This window comes from Erinaceus europaeus, chromosome 21, assembly GCF_950295315.1.
Source record: "Erinaceus europaeus chromosome 21, mEriEur2.1, whole genome shotgun sequence".
NCBI classification, from domain to species: domain Eukaryota; kingdom Metazoa; phylum Chordata; class Mammalia; order Eulipotyphla; family Erinaceidae; genus Erinaceus; species Erinaceus europaeus.
This window is the reverse complement of record NC_080182.1, coordinates 36144954-36165458: the sequence shown is the minus strand read 5'-3', so window position 1 is coordinate 36165458 and position 20505 is coordinate 36144954. Positions and strand designations below refer to the sequence as shown.

General features: G+C 47.6%; 1 protein-coding gene across 6 annotated transcripts in view; it reads left to right on the top strand.

Moving 5' to 3' along the window:
* COLQ (collagen like tail subunit of asymmetric acetylcholinesterase) overlaps nucleotides 1-20505 on the top strand; it is an 80915-nt gene that overhangs the window by 51531 nt on the left and 8879 nt on the right. For all 6 annotated transcript variants that reach the window (XM_060180841.1, XM_060180838.1, XM_060180839.1 and 3 more), the window contains 7 exons: nucleotides 691-753; nucleotides 1202-1228; nucleotides 2111-2155; nucleotides 3313-3348; nucleotides 7251-7331; nucleotides 11436-11541; nucleotides 19514-19653. In XM_060180841.1, coding sequence (XP_060036824.1) covers nucleotides 691-753; nucleotides 1202-1228; nucleotides 2111-2155; nucleotides 3313-3348; nucleotides 7251-7331; nucleotides 11436-11541; nucleotides 19514-19653 — 498 coding nt within the window. The remainder of the gene's footprint in view (nucleotides 1-690; nucleotides 754-1201; nucleotides 1229-2110; nucleotides 2156-3312; nucleotides 3349-7250; nucleotides 7332-11435; nucleotides 11542-19513; nucleotides 19654-20505) is intronic.

Below are 20505 nucleotides of genomic sequence, written 5' to 3'. Positions count from 1 at the left end.
TGTTTTTTTACTGTTGTAGTTATTATTGTTGTTGCTATTGATGTCATAGTTGTTGGATAGGACAGAGAGAAACGGAGAGAGGAGGGGAAGACAGAGAGGGGGAGAGAAAGATAGACACTTGCAGACCTGCTTCACCGCCTGTGAAGTGACTCCCCTTCAGGTGGGGAGCCGGGGCTTGAACTGGGATCCTTATGCCAGTCCTTGCGCTTTGCGCCACCTGTGCTTAACCCGCTGTGCAACTGCCCGACTCCCAATTAATTAATTTTTTATAGAAACAAAAAAAATGGGGAGGGAAGAGGGAGGGAGGAAGGGAGAGAGATAGAGATAGATAGATAGATAGATAGATAGATAGATAGATAGATAGATAGATAGATAGATACAGCATTGCTTCACTGCTCATGAACACTGATTCCTACCCTACAGGTAGGGACCAGGGACTTGAACCTGGATCCTGCTGCACTGTGACAGGTGCACTCTTCTGGATGCCCTAAAGCATGGCCCCCTCATTTTATAGTTTATCTCAAGTACTGACATGAGATACATGTACAGAGCCTTGAACCCCTGGGGTGAGCAAGGGAGCCTCTGGAGACCTCAGCCTCACAAGCCAGCCTCAACCTTGTCCTTGACACGTCCGGCTCAGTTTTCTTAGGGCCTATCACTATGGGTCTCCCGTTCTTCTAATTCCCACAGGGTGAAAAAGGTGACCTGGGTGTGATGGGCTTGCCAGGGTCAAGAGGACCAATGGGCTCCAAGGTCAGTGTGCTGGTCCAGGGGGTGCTGTTAGGTCATCTCAGTAAGGGTCTGGAGGAGCTGCTTCTCACAAAGATGGCGACCAGATGGGGCTGACGTCGGGGACTGGGGAGTGTCCCTTGCCAGGGTGCTGGCCTTTCTGTCCCTTTGAGAGGACATCATACCCTTCTGTTCTCCTGGGCAACAAGGGTCAATCCTCTGGATAACACAGTTGAGGCAGAACTTCCTTCAGTTCTCTGGGTGGAGAGGGTAAGAACATTGTCTTTCTGAGGCCTGCTGTAGACACAGCCCTTGGGGACATCTTTGCAATTGTCACTGTGCTCACCACTCAAGCTGGCTGTGCAGTGTGCAGACATGCCTCCTCACCCCATCCAGGGATTCCTTTCACTCTTACAGCAAACTCAAGGACCCTGCAGGGCTGACTGTAAATGCGTCTTCTGCTTTCTTTCAGGGACAGCCTGGATCCAGAGGGGAAAAGGTTAGTATTGTCTGCGCCAGCTGCTAGAATCTAGTCTAGGCTCTGAGCCCTGGGGATTAGGGAAGAGCAAAGAGCTGTCCAGCATCAGTGGGCTAAGAGGCAGGGACCTTCTGGAATAGGGCAGACAGCACAGTGACAAGCTTATGATGCCTGGAAGCTGAGGGTCCATGGCACAGGAGAGCAAGTTAAGGCTGAGCAGGTAGAACAAGAATAGAGAGGGGCCCCTTCATGACCTCCTTATCTGTCAAAAGCAAAAACAAAGCACCCCGCCAGAACATGGGTGAGGGTGAGGAGCCCAGAATTTCCTTTTCTTTTCTTTTACCTCCAGGGTTACTGCTGGGGCTCGGTGCCTGCACTATGAATCCACTGCTCCTGGAGGCCTTTTATTTTCCCCTTTTGTTGTCCTTGTTGTTTATCATTGTTGTTATTATTGTTGTCATTGTTGTTGGAGAGGATAGAGAGAAATGGAGAGAGGAGGGGAAGACAGAGAAGGGGAGAGAAAGACAGACACCTACAGACCTGCTTCACCACCTGTGAAGTGACTCCCCCCCTACAGGTGGGGGCCCAGGGGCTCGAAAGGGGACCCTTATAACAGTCCTTGTGCTTCACGCCATGTGCGCTTAACCTGCTGCTCCACCACCCAGCCCCAGGAGCCCAGAATTTTCTAGAATGCCCTTTGTCAATGCAAGATTTCCTTAGGGGGCACACCTAAAAGGCAAATCAAAACATATTTCTTCCATGGGTAAGTCACTTAATTGCAGAGACTCTTTCTCTGCCTAGAAAATAAGGGTATTGCTTCGAGAGGCTTTCAGTTTGAGATGCCCAATTCCCGCCCTGCCGCCGCATGCTGTCAACTCACTGATGCCTGTGATTCCTTTCTAGGGCGCCCGAGGTGAAAGGGGGAACTTAGGTCCCAAAGGAGACAAGGTAATGGCCGCTCTCTATATATTATGACAGAGAGGACTTGAGAAGGAAGGGCATAGAGAGGAAGAAAGAAAGAGAGACCTGCAGTACTTTATCGTCTTCCCCGCTGCAAGTGATGGCTGGGGACTTGAACCCAAGTCCTTGAGCATGGGAATGTGTGTTCTCAACTGCATGTACCATGACCCATCTCAGTAATGACCCCTCTTTAGAAACCATAAAAGCTTTAGAAACAATTTCAATAAAATTGGACCAGTGTTGCAACACCTTTTCATTTGTCAAGAGAAAGTAGGTGGCCAGTATGTTTTCATTAGTATCTGCAGAACCAGCAGTTGGCTGAGCAGTTCTGTAATACCAATATTGAGAAAACAGCAGTATGGGACGAATAATACATGGACTGTGTTGGGGCTGGAAATGCATGCTCACAGGGACAGAACTCACCAGACCATGCAGAGCACCTTGGCCAGCACCAGGGGGAGCTCTATGGATGGTGGAGTGAGGCTGTGGGGGTCGCTTTCCATTTCTAAAATAATGAAGGAAAAAACCAGTCTTAGGAGGCCATTCAATGGTGGTATCAGGCATGTGTGATATCCTGCCTTTATTCACTGGTGCTACAAAAACTACTATGTTATTTTTCTGCATATAAAAAGAAAAGATAGTGGTCCGGGAGGTGGCGCAGTGGTTAAGGCACTAGACTCTCAAGCATGAGGTCCTGAGTTCGATCCCTGGCAGCACATGTACCAGAGTGATGGCTGGTTCTTTCTCTCCTCCTATCTTTCTCAGGAATAAATAAATAAATTTTTTTTTAAAAAAAGATAAGATAAATTGTAGTAGACATGTCATCCTCAGTCCACCTCCCTCTTGTGGACTGACAGGGAGGAAATGGTAGATGACATTCCATTTTTTAAAATTTATTATTGAACAGAGACAGACAGAAATTGAGAGGGGAGGAGGAGACAGAGAGGGAGAGAGATAGAGAAACACCTGCAGCCCTGCTTCACCACTCGTGAAGCTTTCCCCCTGCAGGTGGGGACCAGGGGCTTGAACCCGGATCCTTGTGCAGTGTAATGTGGGCATTTAACCAGGTGCGCCACCGCCTGGTCCCATAGATGACTCCTTACAGGTGTGGTTTCAGAGATCACTCTGTGTTGCTGTCTTCACAGGGCTTCCCCGGAGTTCCTGGTATGTTGGGGCAGAAAGTAAGTACCAAGGTGTAGCACAAAGGGGCCTCAGTAGCGAAACATTAGCTTGTCAAGTCCAGTCCATGTTCTGCTGTCCGTCTGTCCCTGCGCCACATGAACACTGCCAGAGAGGGTCCCATGGATGGTGGAACAGTGCTGTGGCGTTTCTCCTTCTCTCTCACAATCTCTCTCACTCTAAGAAAAAGAGTCCAAAATTCTATTTCTAGAATATTGAACTGAGGAAACTATTTTTGTGTTTTGTGCCTGAAGCCCTGGGTCATTTTGCATTAAACACACACACACACACACACACACACACACACACACCCTTCTATCTAGCACAACACACAAGACCTCCTCTGCCTCTGTGCCCACTAGGCAGGAAAGTGGGTGGCTCTATGGGAGAGTCTGGGCTGGGTAGGGGGTGAGTTACCACACACGGGAGTGACAAAAAGCAGGATGTGGATCCCTCCCTCCAGTTCAGGGGATAAAGATGTCCCAGGTGGCTCAAGAAACCCTTCCATAGGGGACGTAGCCATGTTCAAAAGCAGAAAGCTTTCTGACAAGGGCTCAGGCCTGTGCTGTACTGGTCAAGGGCCCCATTGAGAGGACGTGTCTCGTGGGCTCAGTGCCACCACTGACTGCACTCAGCGGGCAAGCCCTCCAGATAGTACAAGGACCACCAGGGCACACAGTCATTGTAGGCATCTATGTGTGTATGTATGTATTTTGGATAGAGACAGAAACTGAAAGGGTAAAGGAGAGAGAGAGGGAGAAAGAGAGGCACCTGCAGCACTGCTTCACCACTGGAAAAGCTTTCCCCCTGCAGGTGGGGCCTGGGGCTTAAACCTGGGTCCTTGTGCGTGATAATGTGTGCGCTCAGTCAGGTACACCACCCTCTGGCCCACCACCCTCTGGCCCCACACAGTCATTTTATCTGGGAGGTAGCAAGTGTATTTTAGTGATTTTTTACCTTTTTTTTTCTTGCTTTTACTTTAAATTGTTTTTGTTTTTCTTTAATTTGTTTTCCTTGTTGTTTATCATTGTTGTTGTGTTGTTATTGCTGTTATTGGTATTTGCTGCCATCGTTGTTGGATAGGACAGAGAGAAATGGAGAGAGGAGGGGAAGACAGAGAGGGGGAGAGAAAGACAGACACCTGCAGACCTGCTTCACCGTTTGTGAAATGACTCCCCTGCAGGTGGGGAGCCGGGGGCTCGAACCAGGATCCTTAGGCCAGTCCCTGCACTTTCCACCACGTGCGCTTAACTAGCTATGGGGAAACTGTTTGAACTTTAGCCTCAGGGCACATATTTTTCAAAGCAAAACATAGAACCCTTTATTCTCATGCTCACTACTTTTTTTAAATGCACCCTAAAGTTTTACTCTGCAAATTCTCCTAAACAGTATTATTCTCTGTTCTTTACCAGCCAACAGAGGTCAAGCAACTTCAATCATCAAGCATTAGTTTATTTTAATTTATCTCTGCCTTAGGGGGGTGAAAAAAAAAGTTTCTGCTACCCTAGTTGCAGTGTTGGGATAGAAATAAATAGATTAATTATATAAACAAATTAAAGGAAACATTAAAAGAGAAAAATAATTGTATTATGGAACAGGGAGGCTAGGCTTTCCTTCAATGCAGCAGTGAGCACCGAGGGATAATGAATGACTATGAAATTAGGCATGACAGCATCTCTGGCCTCTGTCCCATGTACTGGACTGGCTATTTAGAATTCTCTTTCCCTTTCATGGCAGGCTGTTTTAAGACAGGGCTGATATGATAACCATAATTAGGTCTTAGGAAGGAAATTAGATTAAGAAATTACTGGCTACTTCCAGTTGGTGAAGAAAAGGCCCACACTTCCTTCTGACAGTCTGTCCCCCCAAAATAAGGCTGTGTGCTGCTGTTTTCACTCAGCCCAACAAGACCATGACCATGGCCTCTATTTTTTTAAAACTATAATAACAATGACTTGTTTTTTAAAACATTTTATTTATTTATTTTATTTATTTTAATGAGACATACAGAGAGAGGGGAGAGAGAACAGTGTACTGCTGAGTTCTGGTTTATGGTGGTGCTGGGGATTAAACCTGGGACCTTGGAGCCTCAGGCATGAAAGTCTCTTTTTTTTTTTTTTCTTTCCTCCTCCAGGGTTATTGCTGGGCTCGGTGTCTGCACCATGAATCCACAGCTCCTGGAGGCCATTTTTTTCCCCCCTTTTGTTGCCCTTGTTGTAGCTTCGTTGTGGTTATTATTATTGCCCTTGTTGACGCAATTCGTTGTTGGATAGGACAGAGAGAAATGGAGAGAGGAGGGGAAGACAGAGAAGGGGAGAGAAAGATAGACACCTGCAGACCTGCTTCACCGCCTGTGAAGCGACTCCCCTGCAGGTGGGGAGCCGGGGGCTCGAACCGGGATCCTTACCCTGGTCCCTGCGCTTTGCGCCACATGCGCTTAACCCACTGCGCCACCGCCCGACCCCCGCATGAAAGTCTCTTTGCATAACCATCATGCTGTCTCCCCAGCCCATTGTGGCCTCTATTAAACGGTCAAGCAGACATCTTGATGACAGCCCACCGGCCTACATTCTCTTACTGCCTGGATAATAAAAGGACATGATGGGCTGGAAAGAAACTATATCGATTCAAGGAGATTTGCTGGTGAGGAAGGCTGGATGGGGCACATTCATTCCATTGGCTGAGCTGACAGAGCTGTCTGCTCAGTTCTTCCTGTAAAGGATTTATTTCCCTTTGGGTTCTGTCTCTTCGCACAATGTGAAAAGCCCTCTGGGCGTCTCTTGCTCTCTTTGAATTGGATGAGTCAGGCAAGGACGCGGCCTGGGCTTGTCAGCCATGACCTCTCTAGTGGGGAGTACTTGGATTTACACGGGGGCGTGCTGAACTGCGGAGGAGGCACTGGCAGTAGGAACCACCTTGTTGTGGGCTTGCAACCTAAAGACGCAGCAAACAGGCCTGGAATTCTCGAAGATGGGGAAGAACGTGAGAAACTGAAATGGAGAAAATGCATTTTTAGGAAAAGCTAGCCTTCAACTCTGAAATTCTGCACTTAGTTCTGACAGTGTAAAGTAGGATCTTTCCATCAGGAGTGTGGTCTACATTGTTCTCCGGAACTTACATAATAATTACACGGAGTGGACTCGAATCTAAGACTTCTCTCTCCACAAAGAGTCTTCCTGTAATTAAATAAAATGAGAAGGATAGAACTTAAACCAGCGTATACTAAGGGGTGGGGAAAATAGCCTCACAGAGGCCAGTAAATGAGCAGAATCATGGCGATTGTCACTATCAGGCCCAACAATTTAAAAACCCAAGAGTTGAATCTGAAATAAAACAACATAAAATTTCCTCTTTCAAAAACTCTATTTACTTATTTTACATAGAGACAGGGAGAAATTGAGAGGAGAGGGGGAAAGAGAGAGAGAGAGACCCACAGCACTGCCTTGCCACTTGTGAAGCTTCTTCCCTGCAGGTGGGGAGAGGGGGCTTGAACTCGAGTCCTTGTGGATGAGAAAGCGCACACTCAACAGGGTACACGATCACCTCCCCACCCCTTAAAATTTCAACTAAGTGCAAGCGTTTCTCCCCACGACACGTAATGTGTCCCACCGGCACACACGTCTGCGATGCGCTAGCTATCTGCTTAAAGCCATTCTGGAGGCTGATTTGGACATTTGTCTCTCCCAGATCATAAGTCCCCCCCCCCCAGATAATCTCCTTTCCTTCTTCTTCCTTGGGGGGGAAAAAACTATTTGCACATAATCCCATCACTATCCCAGTCACCCAGGACAGCCCACTCGGGAAAGGTCTGGAACGACCAGGCACATTGCCCTTGATTGTTCAAACACAGAGACACATGTCTGCCACCCATGCCCACATCTCTCCTTCTCTGCCTCCTTCCCAGGGTGAAATGGGCCCAAAGGGCGAGCCTGGCATAGCAGGCCACCGGGGACCCATAGGAAGACCAGGAAAACGAGGAAAGCAGGTAAGGATCCCTGGGTCTTCTGCACCCCTGGAGTCAGACCCTTCCAGGTTGGGGGTTGTGGAGAGCCAGGAGGGTGGAGTAAGTGACAGGTGTGTCACAGACTCAGTCTTCAGTAGAAACAGCACCATTGCTTGCAACTCCTTGCTCCTCTCGTTGACCATGGTTTGAGGTGGGTGGAATGGAATGCACTATTCAAACTGAGACCAGGACCGGAAGCAAGAGTGGATTTTTCCCCTCTTTGTTGCCCTTGTTGTTGTAGTCTTGTTGTGGTTATTATTGTTATTGTTGATGTCGCTCGATAGGACACAGAGAAATGGAGAGAGAAGGGGAAGATAGAGAGGGAGAGAAAGGCACCTGCAGACCTGCTTCACCGCCTGTGAAGCGACTCCCCTGGCATAAAGGAATGTGTTTGTTTGTCTGTTTGTTTTGTCTTCAGGGTTTTTGCGGGGGTTTGGTGCCTGCACTATGAATCCACTGCTCCTGGAGGCCATTTTTCCCATTTTGTTGCCCTCGTTGTGAACCCTTGTTGTTGTTATTATTATTATTGTCATTGCTGCTTGTTGTTGTTGTTGGATAGGACAGAGAGAAATGGAAAGAAGAGGAGAGACAGAGAGGGGGCGAGAAAGACAGACACCTTGCGACCCGCTTCACTGCCCGTGAAGCAACCCCCCTGCAGGTGGGGAGCCGGGGGCTCAAACCAGAATCCTTGTGCAGGTCCTTGCACTTCATGCCATAATGAATTTCAAAGTCAGAAAAATTTTAGATACCACCTCATTCAGTCCATTACACTTAGTCACAGAGAAGCTAAGGACTGGGGAAATAGAGCAGAGGGCCTTCCTAGGACTCCCCCTCTGCCAGTTACCAAGTTACCAGTTTCTGAGAACAGAAAAAGTGAAGGCCTGCTTCTCCTCATTCTGCAACTTCTCCCATCACCTTCCTGCCTCCGGATTGATTCACCTAATGATAGGCCCAAGAAAACAGCTCTTGGCTGTCATAAAAATAGCTACTTAAAGAGACAGAAAAACTTCCTTGAGGGAGATCACCAAGGACACAGAGAAAGAAAAAAAAAGAGTTCCTTTCCTGGAAAGTACTGCTCAGATCATCAACCAGCTTATGGAGAGGAGAGATGACTTGTTCTGAGCAGATGACCAATAAGAAGTATGTTCCAGGTGTCTGGCGGTAGTGCAGCGGGTCAAGCGCATATGGCGCAAAGTGCAAGGACTGGCATTAAGGATCCCGGTTTGAGCCCCCGGCTCCCCACCTGTAGGGGAGTCGATTCACAGGCGGTGAAGCAGGTCTGCAGGTGTCTGTCTTTCTCTCCCTCTCTGTCTTCTCTGTCTTCCCCTCCTCTCTCCATTTCTCTCCGTTCTATCCAACAACAATAATAACTACAACAACAAAACAAACAAACAAACAAAAAACAAGGGCAACAAAAGAGAATAAATAAATTAATATATGTTAAAAAAAAAAAAAAAGTATGTTCCCTTACTGCTAGTGTCAGAATCGAGGAACACTTCCAGCCCCTTCAAGCTGTGGCACTTCCTGTCCTCACAGCCAGGTCCCATGGCTGTTAGCAAAACAAGCCTCAGCTGTGGCTATATTAAGCTGGTGTGACTTCCTTGGCCACTCTTGACCCGCCTTGGTCACCTCATGGAATGCTTCAGCTTGGGCAGAGGCTTAAGAATTCCTTCCATCAGGGTGGAATTGGAAACCATCTCTGACCTCCCGGGTTTTATATTAAGAGCTTAAGGACTCCTTGAATGTGGCAGGAGAGCCCTCAGGGCTGTGTTGACAAGACAGCAGGCCCTAAGTCACCGTGGTGACTAGAAAGGAGTGCCAGGCATGCCTGCTTCTCAAAGGTGGGCAAAGTGATGCCTTATCAAGTGGACAAGCCAGCCAACGCACAAGTGTAGAAAGGGGATCCAGGTCAAAGATACCAGTCTCCAATAACAATGACAACAGTAATAGTAACTACAACAATAAAACAACAAGAGCAACAAAAGGGGAATAAATAAACAAATATAAAAAAGTTAAAGAAAAAAAGATACCAGTCATCGGGTCTGGGTGGTGTCACAACTGGGTGAGCATCCATACTGCAGTGCACAAGGACCTGGGTTCAAGACCTGGTCCCCACAGCAGGGGGGAAGCATTGTGCACCCATAAAGCTGTCTCTATCAAATACATAAATAAAGATAATTTAAGAAAAAGATACCACTCATCAACTGTCATCCTGTTAGATCAAGGACAACCACAGACACTTAACAAATCATTCTGGAAAGAGCCTACAGCTGGCCTTGGTTTCTGGGTCTTTTTTTTTTTTTTAATTTAATTAATTTATTTTTTAAAGTTAACGGTCTCTTGCACCAACCACCTTATTTGTTTTTAAATATTTTATTTATTTATGAGAAAGATAGGAGGAGAGAGAGAAAACCAGACATCACTCTGGCACATGTGCTGCCAGGGATCCAACTCGGGACCTCATGCTTGAGAGTCCAAAGCTTTACCACTGTGCCACCTCCCGGACCACTTCTGGGTCATTCTTAAGGTCTTCCCTCAATGGGGAATGTTCGCTTCTGACCCTCCTAGACTAGGCGGCTAAGAGAACACGCCCTCTGAGAAAATGAGGGTTTTTCTAAAGGTGTGAAAAAGATAAAAACCAAGTCGGGTGCTGTGGTTGTCTAATCGTCCTACACAGTCCTTGGTTCTGTGAGAAGATGCTCTCGCCTCTGACACCTTAGCCAGCCTGCCAGGAGACCTATGCAGATGTCTGCTTACTGCTTCCCTTTTACAGACAAGACTACTGAGCCGCAGAGCCTTTACAACAGGTAGCCAGGGTCTCGTGGTCAAGGAAAAGACCCAGATCTCTAGATTTACAGCTCCACAAAGCCTCGTTGTGTCTTCAGCTTCCTCTTCCTCCTTGACTTGACCTGGGTGAGGGAGGCGGGCAAGATAGGTTGCCTCCCACAGAAAGCTTGTCATTCTAAGGGGAGACGCTGATGGAATGATCATACATATAATTGTAGGGTTATAATCTTGGATAAAGGCCATGAAGAAAAAGAATTCTGAGAGCCTGTGGCTCAGAGAACTGACTCAGTCTGGCAAGGACTCAAGGAGGGGTTTGTGACACCAACATATGAGCCAAGAGCTGAGGGGTGGAAGTTTGTTGGGCAGAGGGCAGAAAGAGGAGTTTGGCACAGAGAGAACAGCCTTGAGAAGGTAGAAAAAAGGAGTGGTACCATCGAGGATGAAAAATACCAAAAGGCTAAAATGAGACCAGACTATCTAGCGAGGAAGAGCTTTGTAGGTTCAATGAAGGAGCTGGGCCTTTGTCTTGAGAGCAACAGGCAGCCATTGAGAGGAACCTACTCTTGTGATGGGCTAGAAATAGTCCTGGCATGTGGGCAGAAGGGCTAAACTCTTGTCCCAATTCTGCTGTCTCCAGGCTCAGTGACCTGAGTAAATCTTTGCTCCTTGCTGAGTCTCAGTTTCCTCTTGGGCTCAGTGAAGGGAGTGGGTGGAGTTGGATCCTTTCAGCTGTCCTGTGCCATGTTTTCAGAACAAAGTGAGAAGCACTGCCTGAAAATTACATCCATCGCTCCCTCAAACACTGCCTGACCTGAACCTTTTTAAAAAATACCTGAACCTTTTTAAAAAATATTTTTTAAATAGTTAATTTTCTCTTTAGTTGCACTTGTTGTTTTGTTGCTGTAGTTATTATTATTGTTGTTATTGATGTCGTTGTTGGATAGGACAGAGAGAAATGGAGAGAGGAGGGGAAGACAGAGGGGGGAGAGGAAGATAGACGTCTGCAGACCTGCTTCACCGCCTGTGAAGCGACTCCCCTGCAGGTGGGAAGCTGGGGGCTCGAACCAGGATCCTTACTCCGGTCCTTGCGCTTTGCACCATGTGTGCTTAACTGGCTGCGCCACCGCCCGGCTCCTGACCTGAATCTTTTAGGAACCTGCTGGTCAAGACGTTTGGGACTGTGCTCTGTCTTAGCCTCTGGTTTGCAAGTGTAAGATGGTTCCTCATATAAAGAAAAATGGGAAAGAAAGTTTCTCAAGTTGTATTGTCCTAACAGGACCTGTCATTGTTTTCTCTCAGGGACAGAAAGGAGACAGTGGAATCATGGGCCCACCAGGCAAGCCTGGGCCTTCTGGTCAACCTGGCAGACCAGGTCCTCCAGGGCCCCCAGGCCCTCTGTCTGCAGGTAAGTGATGCACAGACTCGTTCACTTGATCTAGAGCGTTGCCTTCTAAACCAGCCTTCTTAGAGTGGACACGGGAGATGTCAGCAGCGATCTGTTTGCATGTTTTGAGTTAGAAACTGCTGGAGATGGCAGCCTGGGAGTTGGCACTGTGAATAAAACACTGACTTCTCAAGTATGAGGTCCTGAGTTCAATCCCCACCACTGCATGTGTCAGAATGATGCTCTGGTTCATTCTCTCTCTCTCTTCTTCCTCTTCCTCTCTCTCTCCTCATTAATAAGTATTTGGTAAGTAAATCTTTGAAAAAAAAGGAAATTGTCACAAATGTTCTTATATTCATATTCTCTCCTTTATTCAACTTTTATGCAAGGGATAAACACCATTCTTACTTTGTCTAAGCATTCTGATGAGCAAAGTGAGGAGAGAAATATACTATGTTGTGGGCGCTGGGTGACAGCACATCTGGCACAGTGCACGTTATAATGCACAAGGTCCACGAGGGGGAGCAATTGTGATTTAAAAAGCCATCAGAGGATGGCTTCCAGCCTTTGATCTATCCTGTGCTCCGCTGAAATACATTTAACCCAAGGCCATGTGGTCTGTGGGAGCTGGTACCCACTGTCTCTATGCCATGCTTGGGTATTAGGGCATTTCTATGGCTGGGAATCATGGTCCCTGGGGTTCAGTTTCCTAAGGAATATGCCACCAACATCCCTTCTGAGACCTTCTCTCTTCTCAGGACATCAGGGGTCTCTATCCTTTCTTTGTCTAGGAGGAATGCCTTTTTTTCTCGCCTCCAGCTTCCCAGCCACCAAAAAAAAAAAAAAAAACACAAAAAACAAAAAACTCTTAGGACCTTTGTCCTGAGAAGCCAGGAAGAAGACTTTGTCTTCTAATAGTACTGGTGGGCAGGAGCAGACAGCATAATGGCTATGCAAAGAGACTCTCATGCCTGAGGCTCTAAAGTCCCAGGTTCAGTCCCCCACACCATCATAAGCCAGAGCTGATCAGCTCTCTGGTATAAAACAAAACACAACAGTAATAGCTATTAACAAGGACAGGAAATCACCACGTTTCACTACTCCATCCTTTAGAGAAGAGAAGAGGAAGAAATCATGGGAGAACAAGCATTAGTGAGAAGGCTGACAGTTATTATGCCACATTGCTTTCTGTTTTATTACGGGAATTGGATCTGACATGAAACCCCGGCCTTGTGCTCATGCCTGTGTTTCCGTGGGTTGACCAGATAGCCACTGGGGGACAGAGAAACTGCTGCCACTCTGTGCTTTTCTTCTATTTTTTAAAATTGTTATTTATTCATTTATTCCCTTTTGTTGCCCTTGTTGTTTTATCATTGTAGTTATTGTTGTTGTTATTGATGTCGTCGTTGTTGGATAGGACGGAGAGAAATGGAGAGAGGAGGGGAAGACAGAGAGGGGGAAAGAAAGACAGACACCTGCAGACCTGCTTCACCGCCCGTGAAGCGACTCCCCTGCAGGTGGGGAGCCGGGGGCTCGAACCGGGATCCTTACGCCGGTCCCTGCGCTTTGCACCACCTGTGCTTAACCCACTGCGCCACCGCCCGACTCCCCGACTCTGTGCTTTTCCTCTTGAGTTCTGGCATAATGTTTTCCTTGAGTCTGTCGGCCACAAAGTGTCAGCTTCAGGCCTGAGAATATGTCCTGAAGCCTGGGTTTGAGTTTTGCCTTTGTAAGGGACTCTCTTCATTATTGGGGGACAGGGGAGGAGGGGCTTCTTAGGGACTCACAGAACTGAGGGGTAGCTAGGGGACCTGGGGTGGGGGAAGGTATGTATGCATAGGGAAGGCCTTAGCAAACCAAAGCAGTGATGTTTCACTGTGTGCATCCATTTGTAAAGACTGGAATCCCAGTTCCCTCCTAGGGCCTGGGATTGAGTGAGACGACAGGTTCAGAGACCACCACCACTCCATAGCCCACTGCTTCTGCTCTGACAGCCTCTGGTAGCCTGCAACCCCGTCCTGTTCACAGGCCCTGCTGACTCCTGTTGTCTCTCCTTGCTCTTCCAACTCCTTCCCACTTAGCCCAGTCAACCTGTCCCTTCTTCCCCTCCACACCCAGCTTCACTGCCCTCTGCCCTTTAAGCTGGAATCCACTGGACAGTCTCTCAGGCCTGAAGTGATGCTTTTGTCACCTTCCAGCTCACCCAGAAAAATCTTCTCCTTCCTTCAAAACCCCTCTCTTCCTGGGAGCCAGGAGGTGGCTTGGTGGGTAGAGAACCAGACTTAGCATATGTGGGGCCCTGGGTTTGACCCCTGGCATATAACATGGTTGTATGTAGACAGCACAAAAATAACTCCATGGATGGGGGAGCAAAGCTTTGGTCTCTATCTCTTTCTCTAAAGATAAAGAACTTTTCAAGAATTGGAAGGGGCTAGGTGGTGGCTCACCTGATTAAGTTCTCACATTAGTGTACAAGGACCCTGGTTCCAGTCCCTGGTCCCCATCTGCAGGGGGAAAGCTTCATGAGTGGTGAAGTAGTGTTGCAGGTTTCTTTCTGTATCTCTCTCTCCCCTTTTTTTTTTCATTTTTAAAAAATATTTTATTTATATGCAGAGAAAGACAGAGAGAAACACCAGAGCACTGCTCAGCTCTGGCTGATGGTGGCGTGGGGGATTGAACCTAGGACTTTGGAGCCTCAGGCATGAGAGTCTGTTTGCATAACCATTATGCTATCTCCTCCACCCTCCCTCTCCCTTTCTATCTCCTCCTCCCCTCTCAATTTCTCTCTGTCTCTATCCAATAATAAACAGATAAATAAATGCATAAATAAATGTATAAATAAGTAAATATATTGGGCTGGGCAGACTGTTCAGTGGTAAGATGCATGCTTAAGGCCCTGGGTTCATTCCTCGGCTCAGCACTGAAGATGATAATAATCATCATAAGGCCTTCGTAGATCTCTAACCAGTGAGCCCCTCTCCCTGGGCTATGCATATGGTAAAGCAGAGTCCCTATCTGGTGAGCTATTGCTCTGGCCCACGAGAGAGGATTTGTTGCTTTTTTTTAATTTATAAAATGAAAATATTAACAAGACCATAGGATAAGAGGGGTACATTTCCACATAACTCCCACCACCAGAACTCTGTATCCCATCCCCTCCCCTGATAGCTTTCCTATTCTTTATCCCTCTGGGAGTATGGACCCAGGGTCATTGTGGGATGCAGAAGGTGGAAGGTCTGGCTTCTGTAATTGCTTCCCTGCTGAACATGGGCGTTGGCAGGTCGATCCATACTCCCAGCCTGTCTCGCTCTTTCCCTAGAGAGAAGAGTTTTAAAGAGGCTGAGATGCACGAGAAAATCATCAAGACTGGGTTTGGGCAGTAGCGTAGCGGGTTAAGCACACATGGTGCGAAGCACAAGGACTGGCACAAGGATCCCAGTTCGAGCCATGGCCCCACCTGCAGGGGGGTGGCTTCACAAGTGGTGAAGTAGGTCTGCAGGTGTCTTAAAAAAAAAAAAAGAAAGAAAGAAAGAAAAGAAAAGAAAGAAAATCATCAAGACTTAGACCAGGCCCCTAAAGTGATTCCTGAGACGGCCTTTGAATCTGACCAGAGTTCTAAACCAGTGGGACCAGGGCAGTGACTCAGATCAGACAGCACAAGCCTCCCATGCTCTAGGCCTGAGTTCCATCTGGGCACCTCGCGGAAGCACCAAAAGCAGATTAACAGAACAGCACGGTGAGAGGAACAGTGCTTTGGCTTCTTGGAGTTTCTTTTATAAAAATAGAAAATAAACTTCACAGGGGCAGGACTGACTCTCTCTCTCTCTCTCTCCTGACTCCCCTCTCAATTGTTGTCTGTCTCTACTCAAGTAAATAAATAAATAAATATAATATTTAAAAGGAAAGAACCCAGGGATGAGGAGCAACCTAGCGGTAGAGTGCATGTACAAGACTCTGGGTTCAGTCCCTGGCACCCACCTTCTGCACCCCACAATGACCCTGGGTTTATGCTCCCAGAGGGATAAAGAACAGGAAAGCTATCAAGGGAGGGGATGGGATACGGAGTTCCCATGTGGTGGGAATTGTGTGGAGTTGTACCCCTCTTATCCTGTGGTCTTGTCAATATTTCCATTTATAAATAAAAAAAAAAAAGTTATACTCTTAAAATAAAAGTTTTCTGGGGAGTTAGGTGGTAGCGCAGAGGGCTAAGTGCAGGTGTAGTTGCGCAAGGACTGGAGTAAGGATCCCAGTTTGAGCCCCTGGCTCCCCACCTGCAGGGGAGTCGCTTCACAGGCGGTGAAGCAGGTCTGCAGGTGTCTGTCTTTCTCTCCCCCTCTCTGTCTTCCCCTCCTCTTTCCATTTCTCTCTGTCCTATCCAACAACGATGACAACAATAGCTACAACAATAAAACAACAAGGGCAACAAAAGGTAATAAATAAATAAGTTTTCTGATGAGAAATCACCTGATAATCTTACTAAGATTAGTTTGAATGTAGTGAGTCATTTCTCTTCTTACATTCTAGATTACCTCTTTCTCTTGGGCCTCTGACAGCTGATTATAATCTACTTTGGTGTGGGTCTCTGGATTTTCCTTCTTGGAGTTCGTTGAACATCTGGGACTTACAAATTCATATCTTTCATCAAATGTGAAAAGTTTTTTTGAGGGATAGATAGCATAATGATTACTTTCATGCCTGAAACTCTGAAATCCCAGGTTCAACCTCCCTGCACCATAAGCCAGAGCTGAACAGTAATCTGGTATAATAATAATAATAATAATAATTAATTAATTAATTAAAAAGGGAAAAAAGAAAGAAATTTTAAAAGTCCAACTTTCAGGAAGACTTGTGTCTACCTAATCCTAAATTTCCCAGAATTCCAGAATTCCCATCCCAGGTCTCCCCTGGGCTGCGTGCAGGCTCTGGCCACCTCAGCCAAACTCCCTTGTGCTGGTTAACTCTCCCCCGGCTGATAAGAACTTGAGCATCAGAGCAAAGTCCCTGTGGCTCCAGAGCCAACTCGTGGCCACCAGGACTACAGATGCTTTGTGACTCCCTGAGACATTCTCACTGGGCCTTGCGGCCTCTGTTGGGAGCACACTGGGGGGTGTCCTGGGCCCCTCCGCTTGCTCCCAGATTCTCTAGGACCCCCTCTTATCCAGCAGTCAGGGTGCAGAGAGGCTCCCTGGGTAAAGGAGATCTGAGGCCTCTGGCTGCTGGACATGGGCACAGGGTCAGTGCTGGGTAAGGCCGGTTGCTGTGCCCTTCAGCGTTGCCTGGCAGGAGACTGTCAGGGTTAACAGGTGCCCTCTGACTGCTGGGAGGAAGCGGCAGGGAAACTGAGCGGCAGCAGGAAGCAGGCTGCCAGCCATGTCCTGTCATCCTTGGGGGAAGCTGCCTCTGGTTCTGAGGCCCAGTGCTGGGGTGGGAGCTTGAACTACACCACTGTTGTTAAAACAGGGGCTGGGATCCTAGAAGGGGGTAGAGGTCAAAGGCCTGCAGGACGAACGCTGCCATAAGCAGATAACACAGTTGCTGAGCCCCTCCTGCCCCCTGGCCAGGGGTGTGGATGAATCAGCACGGTACCTGGGAACTGGCAGCTTCCTTCAAGCAGCAGGAAACACAGATGCTTGTCATCTGAATGATGGAGCACTAGCTCAAGTATGACTTGAAATCGCAGCCTCGCCATTCGTTAGCTGGAGCGTGGGACAGACTGCTGAACTTCCCTGAGGCCAGGCTTCTGGAGGAGTCGTTGGGGTCACAGAACTCTCTGGAAGGCAGCTCCGACTCTACTTCCACATCCTCAGTGGCAGGTGCTTGGCTCCCCAGGTGCTCCCTGAGCTGGTGGCATCTCTGTCTGTCCCCGACAGTATGAGACAGTATGAGACTGGAGCGGCTCCCACTGGGCCGTAGTTTCAGTTCTTGGCAGAAGGAACAACTTTTACTTTTACTTCCTGCTCTTTTGGAATCTCCTGGATCCCTAGTTGCTGGCTGGTCTGGATGTCAATCAGTGAGTGGCTATTCTCTAAGCCTCTATTTTTCCCAGGTGGAAGCGTCCGTCCTTCTTTGCCTCCTTCCTTCCTTCCTTCCTTCCTTCCTTCCTTCCTTCCTTCCTTTTCTGGTCCCCATCTTGTCCCCCATTCTGTTGGGTTGCTCTTGACCTAGTACTTTTCTTTTTTCTCTTCCCTTCCCTTTCTTCTTTCGTGGGGGAAGGGGGATGTAGGTAATATAATGGTTATGGAAAGAGACTATCATGCTTGAGGCTTCAGAGTCCCAGGTTCAATCCCCACTCTGTCATAAGCCAGAGCTGAGCAGTGTTCTGGTTTAAAAAAAAAAATCCTTTCTTTCTTTTTGTCTCCAGGGTTATTGCTGGGGCCTGGTGCCAGCACTACAAATCCACTGCTCCTGGTGGCCTTTTTTTTTTTTTTTCATTTTGTTGGATAGAATAGAGAGAAATCAAGAGAGGAGGGGGAGATAGAGAGGAAGAGAGAAAGATAGACACCTGCAGACCTGCTTCACCGCTTGCGAAGCGCCTCATCTTGTAGGGGTGGGGGCTCGAACTTGTATCCTTTGCATGGATCCTTGTACTTTGTTCTATGTGTGCTTAACCAGATGTCCACCACCTGGCCCCGTAGTTTTCTTTCAACTGAAGTGTGATGTGTCTAGCTTTTGCTGAAGATCTTTTCTATCAACCAATTGGTATCCTTTCGCTCATTTGTTTGATTATCACATGTCCTGTGCTATGTGTCAAACGCTCGTAAGTGAGACAGACACCAGCCCTGCCCTTGTGGGGCTTATGTTCCACTAGGGGAGATGGGTCTTGGTTATAAAAATCTCCCACCAGAATCCAAAGGCATAATGCTTTGAGGGGAAAAAAGGGCAAAATGAGAAGGGGGTAGATAGCATAGTGGTTATGTAGACTCTCATACCTGAGGCTCCCAAGTCCCAGGTTCAGTTCCCTGCATCATCATAAACCAGAGCTGATCAGTGAACAAACAAACAAAACCACATAAGGAATGATGTTCTTTTATACCAGGGGATCATAACTGGGTGAGAAGATTCAAAAGTCTGCCCTTCCCCGCCCACCAGGCGGAAGCTTCATAAGGAGTGAAAAATGGCTGCAGGTGTCTGTCTCTCCCTCATTATCTCCTCTTCCATTTCTCTCTGTCCTATCAAGGAAAAAAAAAAAATCTCTGGAGGCAGTGAGGTTTGAAAGGTTTGAACCCATGCAGGAGTGAGTTAGGAAACATCTGGGGAGGGAGGAATGGAGTAACAGTGAGAAGAATCTGGAGTTAGGAATGGGGAACATGCCCTCCTGTTCCGAGACCAGCAGATCTCAAAGCACATTGGAGCCCTCCTGATATATAGATAGATATAGTTTAGTTTAGGTTTTTTGCCTCCGGGATTATCACTGGGGCTCAGTCCCTGCACTGAGAACTCCTGGAGGCCATCTTTTCCCATTTGTTGTTGCTGTTGTTGGATAGAGCAGAGAGAGATTGGAGGAGGGGAAGACAGACAGGGGAAGAAAAAGATAGACACCTGCTTCACCACTTGTGAAGTGACCCCTTGCCGGTAGGGGAGCCCTGGGCTCGAACCAGGATCCTTGCACCAGTCCTTGTGCTCTGCACTATGTGCGCTTAACCTGGTGTGCTACTGCCCAGCCCCCACTTTTCTCTCCTATCAGAATAGACTTTCCCCAGATGCCCACCCCTCTCCCACTGCAGAAGTTATATCGGCAAGAGGGTCTGGGAAGTAGAATACCTGTCTAGTCTCTAGAAGGGAGGGAAAGAGGGTCAAGCTTAGGGAAGGTGCTGCCTGCCCAGAGAACATCAGCTGCTCCACCGCTCAGATCCACAGAGACTCTTGAATCCTCCCCCTGGCCTCCCCAGAAAGACTGTGGCCTGCAGCCTTCCTCCTGTGGGAAGTTAGCTCGCCTCTCCTGGCTGTTGGGTTACCTCTGGTTCTGCTAACTCAGCAGTCTGTTGCCTCCTAGGACAGCTTGTCATGGGACCTAAAGGGGAAAGAGGATTTCCTGGGCCCCCAGGAAGATGTCTCTGCGGAAACCCCACGAATGTGAATAGCCCCTCCTATGGAGACTCCATATATGGGCCCAGCTCCCCACGAGTTCCTGCGGTAAGGCTTTTTGGTGTGCAAACTAGGCTGTGACTTTCCCTTGGGACTTCATCTCTGGGCTTCTAGGGTTCCATAAAAATCTTGGTAGTAAAACTCATCCCTCCCATCCCATCAAGCCAGCAAATTGAGAACCACTCCTGACTGACTTTTTCAGATAGAAAGACAGAGGTGGACAGAGGAAAAGATAGTACAGCACCAGAGTTTCTTTCAGTGTGGAGAAAGGGCCATGAGCATAACAAAGCAAGGGCACCACCCAAGTGAGCTATCTTGCAAGCCCTTTTCTTTGTCTTAAAAAAAAAAAGAAAAAAAGAAAGAGATCCCCAGCTGCAGGGGGGAAGCTTCCTCAGTGGTGAAGCAAGTCTGCAGGTATCTCACTATCACTCTCCCTATCTCCCTTTCTCTCTCTCAATTTCTCACTGCCATTATATGCTAAATAAAGATAATAAAACATTAAAAAGAAAAAAAGAAACAGGGAGTTGGGCGGTAGAGCAGTGGGTTAAGCATATGTGGCGCAAAGCACAAGGACCGGCATAAGGATCCTGGTTCGAAACCCCGGCTCCCCACCTGCAGGGGAGTCGCTTCACAGGCGGTGAAGCAGGTCTGCAGGTGTCTGTCTTTCTCTCCCCCTCTCTGTCTTCCCCTCCTCTCTCCACTTCTCTCTGTCCTATCTAACAATGACAACATCAATAACAACAACAATAGCAACTACAATAACAATAAAAAACAAGGACAACAAAAGGGAAAATAAATAAATATAAAAAATTTAAAAAATAAGAAGAAATACAAAAACAGGAGAGTGTAATGAACCTTCATGTATTCTCCATCCAAACTCACCAGCAATCAGCTCCTGGC